This window comes from Larimichthys crocea, chromosome XIV (assembly GCF_000972845.2).
Source record: "Larimichthys crocea isolate SSNF chromosome XIV, L_crocea_2.0, whole genome shotgun sequence".
NCBI classification, from domain to species: Eukaryota; Metazoa; Chordata; class Actinopteri; family Sciaenidae; genus Larimichthys; species Larimichthys crocea.
Window position 1 is genome coordinate 12,035,394 of NC_040024.1, and position 14,871 is coordinate 12,050,264.

Genomic DNA, 14,871 nt, shown 5'->3' on the forward strand with positions numbered 1-14,871 from the left:
AGCTTTGAGGCTGAGAAACTACAGCAAAGCAAGTTAGGTTTTAACAAACGCAACATCCTTGTAAGACGAAGCAAATGAATGATGCAGGCTTTGTACAAACAAATGCGGAACGCAGTCAGGGATGTAGTATTGAAACCCAAGAAGTGAAGATAGGAATAGAGCAGATGGCTAGCATTGCCCATGAACTGGGAATCTTGGTTGATTGAAGATTCTGAGGATTGCCGACTGCCAAGGAAAATGCAGATGCCATCACTGCAGAAATTCAGACATTTCTAAAATACAAAGAAGCGAGCTACCCTTTGCAAGGCAAAAATGGAAGGACCTGACTTGCTTAGAGGAAGGAAGAATTTCGGCTTCGAAACGTTGGGTCTAAAAAACACCGAATGTACAAAGTGATCTTCGAAGAGAGAAAACAATACTCGGGAAAGACAGGAACCAACTTCTTTGACATGTCAAAGGCAATGACATGTTTCATCAATGCAATATCAAATCCAGGATAGGATGTGCTATTTCCTGAAGGATGCGAATGCATCTGATAACCTCTCTCGACGAAAAACTGTCTGACCTCAGGGAGCAGTACAAAAAGAAATACAACTCTGAGAACAAGAGGAGATCAAAACATCGGAAAGACAACTTTCCACAGCTCACGGGGACTGAACACTTCTTCCGTGAAAGGGTCAGATCTATGAAGCATCAGTTTCTCTTCCAGAAAACGACCCATCACGTCACACAATTACAGCATCTGCCCAAACATGTGCACAATTGTTGCTTGATGGATTTCCCCTTGAGGTTGTAGAGGAGATGCATCCAACTACCTTATCGGATGGGTGAGTGATGTCTCTCTTCAGCTCAATGACTTGTGTCTCCTAAGAGCAAGATATTGGTAGTCACAGTTCTTGGGTTCAGAGCACAGGAAAGTCCACTCTCCTCAACACCATGTTTGGAGTGCAGTTTGCAGCGCAGTGGTCGATGCAACTCGAGGTGCCTTTATGTTGCTACTCGAATCAATGACGATGTTAAAAAGTTCTCAACTGTGACTTCATGATGTCATTGACACTGAGGGCTTAAAGTCACCAGAGGCTTGCACAACTAAGCAATAGCCATGAGCACGACAATGAGCTTGCAACACTTGTGTGGGGTTGAGTGATATCACCACTTCAACATTGCAATGGAGAATTCAACAGAAATGAAGGTATCCTACAAATAGTTGTGCATGCCTTTCTCAGGATGAAGGAGATGGCAAAAACGCCCAAATGTCAGTTTGTCCACCAGAAATGTGTCATGTTTCAGCACAGGAGAAGAACTTACAGACAGGAAACTGCTCTTGCAACAGTTTAAATGAGATGGACCAAGCGCAGCAAAATGGAAAAGAAAGAGGAGAACAAGAGTTTCACTGATTGTGATGGACCGACAGTCCAGGAACACTGGGAACTGGTACATACTGGACTCTGGAATGGAAACCCACCAATGGCGACCAGTCAAATGCAGGGTACAGTGAGGCTGTTTTGATAGAGCAGAAAAACATCATCCACCTTTTGGAAGTGTTGGCGTCTCTTCAAATTAACATCTCTGAGTTTATCAGAGTGGATGAACAAGCCTGTGGGACTGCAGTCAAGCAGGAAACTTTCATCTTCAGTTCGAAACAGCCTTGTGGCGTGCATTCATTATAGGCTGTGCACAGAATCACACAATGGAATGGGATTTCAGAAAAGAATTATGGTACACATGGGTTATAAATGCAGAAACAAAGAATTTCCACTTTGGCCTGTTGCTGTGAAATCTGAGATATCTGACATGGAAGAGTTTCTCACTTAAGATGAAAGGAAGGCGTGCACATGCTGCTAAATTGGAGACAAAACTCTTGAAAATGTGGAACAGTTACGTCACGCAACCAGCAGGTCATGTCGATCTTGTGTGAAAGATACAAAGAGAAAGGAATTGCAAACAGCGCTAAAAACCTTCGACGCGAGAGTGGAGCGCATCTGTAGCTAAATCAGCTCAAAGCAGCAGATGACATCAGACCGGGAATGACAGAAATTGATCAAAACAAAGAAACCACACAAAACATTAGAGCGGAGAGTGCACCGATTGATTGATTGAATGTCAGAAAAAAAATTTGAGATGACAGACGGAAGAGCTAGATGAAAATTCCAATAATGATGTGGGAATAAAACCCTGAACGAACTGTCTTGTCCAAAACAAAAACCTCAGATGTCACGCACAGTGTGACCCACCACCTGAGAGAAAATCTAAGACATAAGGGGAGTCATATTGTCAGTTATTAATCAAAAAAAAGTTGCAAGATTGTGGAAAGGAGCCTTTCAATATACAGTTGAAGGTTTTTACAAACAGTTGAAACACAAAGTTAGTAAGGTTCTTCAACATTGAAGATCACGTAGGCTTCACAAAAACTAGCTGACAGCATCATAGATGCTTGCCACAGAGTTTGTGACTGAAAAAATGGAAAGAAAAAACAATTACCATGCACTTACATCCAGGAGATCCTACACATGATTGCAACAAGCTACAACAGTCAAGAATGTTAAATAGAGACTGAGTTTTGAAGTTTCTCTAAAACAGCACAATCTGTGGCAGATGCAGCCAGACAGTTCCGAAAATGCAGAGAAGATTTCATACGTGTAATGATCCCTACAGAGTGTCTGAATCAAAACAAAGACAAGTTTGTGTGCGATTTTAAAGATGGTTCCATGGCCAAACCAGTGCCAGAAGAAGGCAGATGAAAATTCACCAAACCGCTGCTTTGCCTGCAGTCGAGAAGACCTTTGTCAACCGTTCCTTAGGTCTGACCTCATTGGTGAAAGCAGACACGCTCTGATTTTAGCACACGAATGTCCTTCCAGTATTCACTTTTACTGGATTTGCTCTTCAAAGAATGACTTTGAAAGTATTTGAGCTATATTAACTCATATGAGAAAATATGTAAAGAAATGGATCCTCAACAAAATACTGGAACAACTCTCAAAAATCACTACAAATTTGAACTTTGAGGATCAAACATCTCCAATCAAGCATCAAGAGCATAAATGATGCTATCAACAAAGCCAAAATAGAGAAAGAAAGGCAACTTGAAGACATTTGTTGAACATGTTCTGTCAGGAACTTGGGTGACAAACTGGTCATTTCCCAGGATGCTCTTGGTACTTCATGATCCTAAACAATGCTGACTTGGAACAGTTTGCTAAATGGCTCACTGAGTGTGTGAAGAACATGGCACAAGCTGTTGGGGAGAGAAGTTTAAAAAAACAGATATACAAATGAAATTAAAAACTCTTCATGTGAAAGCCTCAGAACGAGCTTTTCACCAAACTGATTGGATGTGGTCAACAGTGTCCATTTCTGCAAATCACCTTGTGACGCAGGAGCACAGGAACATAAAGAGCACTTCACCTTCACTACATCGGCCAGAGGGTCTGGGTGATTTAGTCGGATCTTTACAGGCAAACTTGTCGTTGACATATGCAGCTCCTCAGTGTGCATGAACACACGTTTTCGCTGCAGTGCCACAAATGGTGAACGGCACCTTATAAAGATTACAGAACAATCTTCCCAGACTGGCACATTCCTCCAGATGTGAGCCTTGAGGCATCAGACTACTGGAAATATGTACTGGCAACGTTCAACAATAAATTTGCCAAAGAATACAACGCACAGCCTGCTGATGTTCCTGACACTTGGAATCTATCACACACAAGCAGGCAGAAGAGAGCCTCAAAAAGTCATTTAATATGTAAGACCCAAAAACGGCTTTGATACGCCTTATATACAAGTTTTTGCAGAAAGTTTTGATCTTACTTTTATGTGAAATTGAAGAGAACACAAATAATGATAATAATAACATGTTGTACATAAGGTTGAAGATGTACTCATAGACGTTTTACCACTATGGTCTACAATAGGTACATGAGAGAAAGTTACTGCAAGTAGTGTTCCCCTCAGAGATCATTGTTTTATTGAAATAATCTGCTTTTAATGCATGTTCATGTTGACCTCAATACAATTTTGAAATACTCTTTTACACGTTAACAAAATACAACATGTTTTAAATGTTACAAAATAAATCTGAGTTTGAATTTATGATCTTTGCCTGACAGATGAATGCCATTATATTTAAAAGATGTACACAGTTAATCAAGGCAACAAAGTGAAAGATTTTTTTTCTTGTCAATATATTATGCAATCTTTATGTTTTTTTTGTGAGTTCTGATGGCGGATAGTTACATTTACATGTCATTTTCAAAGATAGTGATGTCATATTATGTTTAGTGCTGTCTGTGTTTCTATCAAGTTTCTGATGACAAATATTTACGTATACATATTCACAGTACATCACTCAGTCTGCATGCAGTAATGTCATAACAAAAAAGCATGGTATGTGATTATTGTAATTTAGAAAAATTTTGAAAACAGCATTTCAATGTGTTAAATGAACATTCTGTCTAATGTCACATGTACGCTATACATGACAGTTTGAGTTTTTTTCTTATATAACTGGAGTAACATATGTAATTTTTCTCTGAATTCAGAAATCTTTGTTTTTTTTTTCATGAGTATCATGCACGTGGGATTAATGTTACAAAAATATATAACTGACTATTAATTCAATAAAGAGACAAAACTGAGACATGCTCAGAGTCTGGACTTTTCAGATTTACTCAACATTTCATCCAGAACATGAACGTCTTCACTGCTACATCACGTCACTGTCAGGTCAACACCAACTTCCACACCCACAAAGCAAATAAGAAGAGAAAGCTTCCACGTAGAAATGTACAGTTTTCTATCCTCTTCCAGATGTTGTGTGTCTGTCTCTGTCCTGCCACCATTTGGTATTTTTCTTCACACATCCAGTTTCCTCAGAGTGAGCAGACTGCATGAATCTGTCACAATGGCGCCCTCCAGTGTTAGCTTATAAAATAGACAAGGAAAAAGAACAGACCAAACTGATCCCTTGTTTTCTGTTCTCACCTCCAGTGGTGTCTTTGTAGCGTGTTTGCAGTGAGGTTTACTTCACAACCCTCACTGCCTCTATATCACAGAATGATATGTATCTTTATTGAAAGTCATAATGTATTTTCTCTAAAGTATCTAAGTAAAAAAGATCTGGTGTGTCATCTCAACCTGGCTCTAGATGGGGCCATTTATATTTTTTATGTGTTTTGTGCTACTGTAGTTTTTTCCTTTACACTTGGATGGAGAAGGTGAAGCAAGTCTGTTGCCATTAGCAACTACACCACAGATGCCACTAAATCCTACACAGTGACCCTTTAAAGGTGGAGTTAGTCACACTTAGATAGTTTTAGTGGATTGCCGAGAGACAGAGTTGTCGATCCTTCTACTATAACCCAAGAACAAAGAGCAAAGGAACCACAGACCACAGAGAGTGTTCTAATTTAAAACGTAATATTCATTTAAAAAGTGCTAACTCAATATCTTAGATCTGCTTTCTACTGGTAAGAAATAATATTGATCCAGGATGCCTACATGTGAATGGGCAACATGATAAACAAATAACACGATTTGTGATGATTTGTGGTAACTGCACCTTTGTGGTTTCGTGAAAAGTGACAAAGACACTTGAAAGTTACCATCCTACCCTGTTTCTGGGAGGTAGTACACTGTAGTGTCAGTAGGGAGGACTGACCAGGTCATGGTGACTTTTCCATGTACAAATCATCGGCCAGGGGGAAATGCTCTGAAGAATCCTGAGGGAAGACTGACTGGGTCACAGCGACTTTTCCACTTGAGCTCTAAATTAGGGCTTCTTCTTTCTTCTTCTTTCTTCTTCTTCTTCTTCTTCTAAACTGAGCTTAGAATGACCTGCAAGCATTTATATGGCAGCACGATAAAAGAAGGAGAGAGAGAGAGAGAAGAGATTCAAATTCATGTAATAAAACATGAATATCACACAACATTTACAGTGATGGTCAGTACTTCTTTAACTGTGATGGATTTCCAGCGTCCCTGCAGATCATCATGTAAGTTATCGTTACTTCATTTTTTTGCCATGAGTGACCGTTCTCAATGTGACAAACACTTTGTTTCACATTTCAATTCAATTCTGACAATATAATGAAGTCATATTTTTCACAGGTCGTCTGTGTTATATCCTTCTGCTGATAACATCCTCTGTCGCATAGCCTAGTTTAACTGAGTCTGTCAGATTTCTTTGTTGCACGGGGATTCGTGTCTTTATTAATCTCCTTCAACCATTTTCCGTGACCGTACATGTTCTCCACTGAGGTTCGAAGTAAAAGTGTTTAAGGAAGTAATTTTTTGGACTATTTGACCAAACCTAGGACTTTAGAAGTGGGTACATGCACAATAAACAATGTTGCACTTTTCTTGTGCTCAGAAGTTCAGTGTCTTCATCTGGCAAACCACGTTGATCTTTGAGTCTGTGGAGGAGGGGAGGTGGAGGGAAGACAACTCTCCAAAATCAGAATTGGAGGCGTAATTGAATTGGTTAAATTATCAATGTAAACACATAAAGTGCTCATATTGGTGTCGCTGTGAGACATCAAAAATGGTGAACATAGAAATTAGCGTCTACAAATTAAAAAAATACACCCTGCCTCCCAGTTACACTGTCCTTCTGCAGGAAATGCTATATGTCTTCAATAAACCAGGTGTGGGATGCTCTGCTTTAAGTTGTGTCTAAAGAGAGAGTGCACATTTTACCTGCTGATAAATAAACTGCTGTCAAATCAGACTATTTATCATTTCATGATATTTAATGTGTTGTTAAGAATAGTTAATAATGCACTGTATTCATATATATATATTATCTTTTGGCCTTTTTATCAATAGGGACAGCTGAAGATAGACAGGAAGGGCAGAGAGAGGGGAATGACACGCTAGCAAAGGCCGTCTGATGCAGGACTCGAACCGGGCGCGGCTCTGAGCGGGACTGTAGCCTCTACACACGGGACGGCCCCGTAAACCACTACGCTGCTGACCGCCCCTGTTCTGTATATTTGAAAATGTATGAAGGAAATGTGGAGCACTGTTTCACAAACATTTATACCTTTACAACCAGCGTGTTTATGATGAAATTGCTCAGAAGAGCACAAAGGTCTTTTAGATCAGCCTCTCAGTTTTGTTCTCAAAGTGCCACCCGTACAACATTTTTTCTGGACCTCCACAGAAGGTCTGAGGTCCCACCCACCACAGTCTCACAAACTCCTGTGGGAACACTGTATCACCAAATGTGGCCTGTGCATTGTCTGATTTATTTATCATCACTACTGTGATTAGCAGTAAAACACAAGCACTCCAGGGAAAGTGACTGTGACAGGTGTCTTTTTACTCAATTCAATTCTGACAATGATAATGAAGATCATATTTTTCACAGGTTTTGTGTTATATCTCCTTCTGCTATAAAATCCTCCGTCACGTAGCCTAGTTTAACTGCATCTGTTGGATTCCTTTGTGCACTGTGGATTCTTTTCTTTATGAATTCTCTCTTCACATATTTCCGTGGACGTACGATGTTTTCCACTGAGGTCAAGTAAAAGTGGTTAAGGAGGTCATTTTTTGGACTATCTGACCACACCCTGAGACTTAGAGCTGGTACATGCAATAAACAATGTTGCACTTCTTGTGCTTCATGGAGGTTCAGTGTCTTCAATCTGGCAAAACCACGTGATCTTTGAGTCTGTGGAGGAGGAGGTGGAGGGGAGACAACTCTCCAAAATTCAGAATTTGGAAGGCAGTACAAAATTTTAAATATCAATGTAACACATAACGTTACATATTGTTTGTCTGTAGAAATCAAAATGGTGTGAAATCAGAAATTAAGCTTCTACAAATAAAAATACACCCTGCCCCCCAGTTACACTGCCTTCTGCAGGAAATGCTATATGTCTTCAATAACCAGGTGTGGATGCTCGTTTAAGTTGTGTCTCTAAAAGAGAGAGCTGGCACATTTTACCTGCTGATAAATAAAACTGCTGTCAAATCAGGACTATTTATCATTTCATGATCTTATGTGTTGTTAACAATAGTTAATAATCATTCGTATATATATTTCTTTTGCTTATATCATGACACTAAGATGCGCAGAGAGAATCAGACAAGCTGTCTGATCAGACCGAACCGGGTGTAAGCGAGAAGTTACAATGCCACAAACCCTACTGCTGAGCCCCTGTTATGTATATTTGAAAATGTATGAAAGGAAATGTGGAGCACTGTTTCAACAACATTTATACCTTTACAACCAGCGTGTTTATGATGAAATTGCTCAGAAGAGCACAAAGGTCTTTATAGATCCAGCCTCTCAGTTTTGTTCTCAAAGTGCACCAGTACAACATTTTCTTTGGGGGAGCAAGCCCTGGACCTTCCACAGAAGGTCTGAGGTCCACCCACCACAGTCTCACAAACTCCTGTGGGAAACACTGTATCACCAAATGTGCCTGTGCATTGTCTGATTTATTTATCATCACTACTGTGATTAGCAATAAAACACAAGCACTCCAGGAAAGTGACTGTGGCTGTCTGGGAGGAGACCTCAGTCAAACTTTCTGCAATAAAATCTGAGTTCATCTGCAAAGCAGCGTCCGAAAGAAAACATACAGCAGTCTGTAAAAGCTGGAATACGCTTACTGAGAAGGCTGAGACCACACCTCACCCAAAGAGATTTGGCCAATATTAGCTACATGTTAGCTACCTAAGTGGGCTACATACTGTCTGGTCTTAGTCTTGGTCATAACTTGCTCTTGACCCATCAGAGTCTTGGTCTTGTCTTGGTCTAGATACTCTAGCAGAATTCTTTGTGAAAAAGTGTCTGCCTCCAAAATGAAGGAGTCTTGGTGGAGCTCCCATATATGCTGAGCACATGTTGGCTACTTTTCCTTCACTCTGCGTTCCAGCTCGTCCACTTTTCTCTCTCTTGTTTCCTTACTCCTCTCTTGTCTCCTCACTCCTTTATATTTTTCTCTCTCTTGTTTCATCACTCCTCTCTTGTCTCCTCACTCCTTTATATTTTTCTCTCTCTTGTTTCCTCACTCCTCTCTTGTTTCCTCACTCCTTTATATTTTTCTCTCTCGTTTCCTCACTCCTTTAGATTTTTCTCTCTCTTGTCTCCTCACTACTTTAGATTTTTCTCTCCGTCACTGTCACTGCCGCTCTATTCAGTGAAGCCCCCCCGCCTGTGATTGGCTGACATTCTTGCCCTTACCTTGACCAATCTCAGTCCTCATGCCTTAACTCAACAAACTGGAACCCACAAAGGCAACGAGTACTGGCCAATCAGAGACAGGTAGGATGTCCCTTTTGCTAAGTGTAAAAAAGTAGTCAAAAAAGAGTTGCTGGTCAAAATGTCTTCTCCGCCAAAACTGAATAAAACTCGATGATGTCGTAAATTATAATCTCTTATTCAAACTTGGCATGTGACCACCTCAGCATGTCACATGCTCAGTCAGTCACAGAAGAAACGCTTCTCTCTGTTTTCAGTATTCTATTGTATTTTATATATTTGTATTATTTATTTAGTGGACAGAGCTTGTGTGTATACATGGAGGCATGGGAGGACTGGGACCAAAAATCGGCCCTGGCATTTTTGGACCAGAGCAGCCCACACCACCCGCTCCTGCGCGGCCCACATTGCCCATCGCTAAGCCCAAGAGTGTGTTTGGGGTGTGTGATCGACTCGGTAAATATATATATATCGGGACTTGTCGGCCCAAATAGCACGTCGGCCCACCGGGCAAATGCCCGGTATGCCAGATTGCCAGTCCGTCCCTGCATGGAGGTGTGTTTTGGCTCAATGTCCTGCTGAAAAACAAATGATGGTCCCTTTAAGTGTAAAGCAGATGGGATGTCATGTAGCAGAATGCTATGTCATCCATGCTGGTTAAACATGCTTCAGGAAATATAATATAATGTAATAGTGAGATGTGCCTGTTACTTGAACTCTGTACACAAAGGCTGTATGTAATTATGCTACAGTGGATCTGGTCTGTATTTAGGACAATAGACATTTATTATATATATTCTTAAATTCAAAAATGCTTTGACAGAAATTCAGTATATGCTCACAGTCCATCAGTTCTTCTATTTCAGCAGCTTTCTGCCTTCAGCTAAGGGGCATACCAGACAAATCTGTTTCTGAGAAACAAAACTGAAAGTAACTACACCAAGAATAAAAGGAGACGCCCGCAACAGAAAAGGACAGAGCTTTATGCTCAGTGCAGGTACTTAACATACAACAGAATATTGGATCTGCACATTATCATGAATGAATCAACAAAGGTAGGCTGCAATTTCTCTGTCACTGATTCTTTTTGTCCTCCTTTAAATCAAATGTAGGCTTTCATGAACAAATCTAAAAACCAGTTCTTCACATCTGGAGTCAGATAACAAAGAATAAATTGGAACACGCTAAACTTACATGAAGTTGATACAAATCTTCATTCTAAACATGACTTATTATGGAGTAATGCAAAGTCTGTTAACATTTGAGTTTAAAACATATCACTCTTGCTGTTGTCTTTAACAAGATCATTCAGAAAGTAATATTTTGTGTCACATCTACAGATATATATCACCAGCAGTTATGTCCTTAGAAATTAACGTTTAGTGCATTCAAATGCTTCATTATGTCAACCAGAGAAGCTTTGTATGAAATCTGACTGCGGGCTGGGATTGGCCCCCGGGCCGTACTTTGGACATCCCTTCTAGGGCTGATTACAGTATTTTATCTGTGGTTTGTTCTATGCTTTAGTCTAGTCTGTTACAGGGTCGTTTTTCTTTTTTCAGTGAGATGCAGTTTAAATAATCTGGGTCAAGTGTGAGATGGCTGAGAGTGTACCCACAATGGAAAGCTCAGATGAGGAGGTAAACAGTTACTTTTTAATTCCAAACATAATAATAGAAATGAAAGAATATATGTAGCACACGCTGTCATGTTGAAATACATTTTAAACTGCATATTTTTCTCAATTACTAAGGAGTTCAATGATACATACGATTGCTTCTGTGAAATAAACTGTGAGGAAGGAGAGAACACTCAACCATCACCACAGTGTAAGTGTAACTCTATATAAATGATAAAATGTAATGACTGTATACACGCTCTGATGTGTAGATACTGAGATGAACTTCTCTTCCCTTATGACAGATGTTCCTCCACCAGGAGAAGTAACAGTTCTGAGTGCTGACCAGGAGACTGTTTCTCTTGGTTTACCACTCGCTGATCACTCTGTTAGGTGTACACTGCAAATAGATTACTCCTACATACAGAGAAGCAGTTTGATCACACAGGACTCTGGCACTGTGAAGGTTGAGGGACTGAATCCTGGGACTGAGTATACTTTCAGCATCACAAGGATTGCAGACAATGGAAATCGAAGCAAAGCAACCACACTATCTGTCTTCACAGGTAAATCTCATACGTCAAACTAACATGAAGAAGAGTGCTGTCTGAATGGTATTTGGGCTTTTAACTTATACAAATGTACTTCTTACACCGAGGTGTGCTCTCAATATATGTTTGAGACATAAGAGGTGGTACATTCTATTTCTAAGTGCATGAACTGATTGTGTGTCTTTAATCTCCAGTTATAAGTGAAACTTATTTCATTCCCGCAGAGCCCAGCCCTCCTGGTAACATTGCTGTCTGTCAGGTCAGCAGTGAGTCACTGACTGTGCATTGGGAGGCTCCTGCTGGTGAAGTGGAGAGTTACATCGTGACTTGTTGCAGTAAGGGAGAAATTGTGCAAGAGTTAACAACGGAGTCAAACAAACTGACTCTCAACAACCTGAAGCCAGGGGTGTGTTACTCACTCCAGGTCTCTGCACAATTAAAGAATGGAAGAAGAAGCAAACCAACTTCAACATCTGCACGAACATGTAAGTAAAATAAAATCACAATTGCAAAAAAAAAAATAAAATAAGAAGAAGAATACCTTTTCAAACATTCCATTAATTAATTATTAATATACACTTTTTACCATAACTCTGCAACGGCTTCCAAAAAAGAATCAAAATAAAAGAGGAATAATTTAGATAAAAGCAAATACAGTTTTGATATTAAAGATAAAGGTGCCTTAAATCTTTGATAAACAAAGATATTTTCAGAGCAATGTGGGCTTGTAGAGACATTAATTAATGTTTATTAAATTCTGGGTGGCTGCCAGAGACAATATGTTTACCACAAACATCCAAAATACATTTATGAAAATTTATGCAATATCTCAATGTCATGTACCAACAATTTCACAATCTATATTATTCATTGTGTCTGGAATATTACATAAAAACAACAAACCACAATTGAACTTCACACTCAACAAACAAATAAATGCAAACTTTTTGGTTTTCTTTGATATTTTGAATTGAAGTAAAAGATCTAAGACTTTATCTCAAATTGGTTCAAATTCTTGTTAGTGAGAGATTCTCTTTTTCCAAGATATTCTATTCACCTGACAGGAGTGGTATATCAAGTTGCTGATTAAACAGCATGATAAAAAAAAATACATCATTATCATTAAAAAGCATTCAATAATTTTTCTTTCATTAAATAAAAAAAAATCCCACTGACCCCCTGCAAATATATTCAACTGACAAGTCATGCAACTGCAACTGGGCTGCTTAATTCTGATGCATTATTGTCAGTTCCATGGCAGCCTAGACTTTGATTTCTTGTGCTAAAATGGAATTTTGATGCTGATTATACCACCAGAGCATAGTTCAGAGGGTTGTCAAAACATATGGTTTTATCTTGCAATGTTAACCATCAATGCAGAGTGCAAATTGGGTTGCTCAAAGTTATACAGTTTGACAGTAGAATAAAGACAACTTACCATAAAAATTGTTTTGTCTAAGTCTAAAAGTCCATTATTTTAAATGTTATCATGTGTTTAAGTACAAAAAATGGTATGTATAAATAAATAAATAAAATAAATATATTTCAGTAATGAAATATTTTGCATTTCTACATTAGCTAGAAATCAGACAAAAGCATACAATTGTGTACATGACACAAGATGGTTAGCTAACCTTGCATTTAGTGGTTAACCAGCTAAAGAACAGTATGTTTTTACTGTCAGATCGGTCCAACATCCAGTGTGAGCAGAAAAGATTATTTCACATTGACTAACACTAAATGAATAACTAGTTTGCTGATATCAGCACCTACATTAACTTTAACTAATAAGCCGACCATGTGGCGTTCACTTCTTATTATCTCTTTGTGCAGCACCCACTGGGTGTCTGGGTTTAATGTTACGGCTAATGTTGTATGCACAAATCTATTACTTTAGAATAGTTTTCACGTGAAATATCTTCTATTTCTGACAAGTACCTGACTAACTAGCAGAAATGTCCCCGGTTTTCAAGCTGGTCCACCACATCTGGAGCAGGACTGCCATCGGCCTCCCACTCAAGGCTGCTGTGTGGATTATAGTAAAAGATGCTCTATAACAAGTATATCTATATCTTCCTGAACTTTCTCCATTAAAAGTTTAACCTTGTCTGGTTTGCAGTACAGAACAGATACAGATCACCTGACACAAACACTAAGGAACACAGAGACTAATATAAAAGATAACAGGATAGGGTGAAATATATCAAAATGTTTGTGAAACACAACATAGGCACAAAACACCCTGGGAAAAATATGTAACAAAGACAGAGCTTCTCCATAGCTGCTCCCTCCCTCTGGAACTCTTTCCCCAAACAGCGCCTCTATAAAACTGCTCTTATTGTTTAACTTATGTGCTCTGTGAAGGAGAATTGTTGCTAGGAATTTATATTTTAGACACAAAGCTATGAATAACTGGTTTTACATGTTGTAAAAAAATACAAATATCTTAAATATAAAAATAAACTTAGTTGGGAGGCAAAACAAACACCAACATGGAAGACTGCAAGTTACTTCAGCTTGAATGCAAAGGCAGGTTGCAAAATTGGTGCATTATACAAACCATTTCCCAGATATTCAGCTTACATGAGTGAATTACGTTATGTCTAACTTATTATTAAAAACAGATGAGTGGCCTCATATCCAATCTTTATATCACAGGCACACAACGGAGATTTTATTGGAGGATCTGGGCTGAAGCAAGCTTGACACAGAAAGCCGCTGAGCACAATACTTCAGATTGATGAGAAGACCAGGGTGATGAAACCTGCCAAGAGTAATTCGATCTTCCATTTTATTTTCTAAAGAAACTTGATGGTTAATGTACAGCTAAAATGTGAAGTGTACATCTGTAATTGAATCAACCTGTGATGCTACAATTAAAAAGACAAAGTTAGATCTTGGTTGTCTGTTTGACAGTCTACTCATCAGTACATGCTGAACCCTCTTGACATAACACTGCTCTCTTTGTGTTTTTTTTGGGGGGTGTTTGGGGTCTGATGTGAGTTTTTACAGAAGGCAAATGCACTGCAGGGATAGATCTAGTGTTTTGAAGACATTTTTCTGGGGATGCCTAAGAAAGACTGCTTGGCTTCCAATAAACATATTAGAGCAGCAAAGAAAGAGTACAAATAGAGCAAGCGCAACAAAAGAGATCAAATAAAAAAAGCACATTGTGAGAGCACGTAGAAACACACAGATGTAGTGAGAGGAAGAGAGCACAGAGCATACCAAGAAACCGGGAAATGATACACATATAAAAAAAAAGAAAAAAGATTCAAAAAAAAAAGAAGAAGGAAAGAAAAATCGACAAAAAGAAAAAAAAAGACATAAAAAGAGAAATAGATATGTTGAAGAACAAGAAATTGTTTGTCAAAAAATACTGACTTCCGATAAAAGATAAAAAATAAGCTTCGATAAATTGAATTGAGGACGAAGAAAGAGGGTGGAACGGCTCCTTGTCCAATTCAGAAGAATACTGAATAAAGCGT

The 14,871-nt window shown here is 38.9% G+C and overlaps 2 protein-coding genes across 3 annotated transcripts in view; both read left to right on the forward strand.

The window, feature by feature from the left end:
* LOC104932937 (interferon-induced very large GTPase 1) overlaps positions 1–4,202 on the forward strand; it is an 18,479-nt gene extending 14,277 nt beyond the window's left edge. For both annotated transcript variants that reach the window (XM_019269052.2, XM_027287760.1), the window contains exon 7: positions 3,918–4,202. The gene's annotated coding sequence lies outside the window, so the exon portion shown is untranslated. The remainder of the gene's footprint in view (positions 1–3,917) is intronic.
* Positions 4,203–10,243: 6,041 nt separating this feature from the next.
* Positions 10,244–12,877, forward strand: LOC113743996 (collagen alpha-1(XII) chain-like). The gene is made up of 5 exons (XM_027287711.1): positions 10,244–10,269; positions 10,777–10,854; positions 10,968–11,043; positions 11,138–11,398; positions 11,608–12,877. The coding sequence occupies exons 2-5, from the start codon at positions 10,813–10,815 to the stop codon at positions 11,874–11,876; spliced, it is 648 nt and encodes a 215-aa protein (XP_027143512.1). The 5' UTR covers positions 10,244–10,269; positions 10,777–10,812; the 3' UTR covers positions 11,877–12,877.
* Positions 12,878–14,871: the final 1,994 nt, after the last annotated feature.

Coding starts and splice junctions, on each gene's coding strand:
- LOC113743996 (XM_027287711.1), top strand. CDS start 10,813: ATGGCTGAGAGTGTACCCACAATGGAAAGCTCAGATGAGGAG. Junction 10,855..10,967: donor TGGAAAGCTCAGATGAGGAG/GTAAACAGTTAC, acceptor TCAATTACTAAG/GAGTTCAATGATACATACGA. Junction 11,044..11,137: donor CACTCAACCATCACCACAGT/GTAAGTGTAACT, acceptor CCCTTATGACAG/ATGTTCCTCCACCAGGAGAA.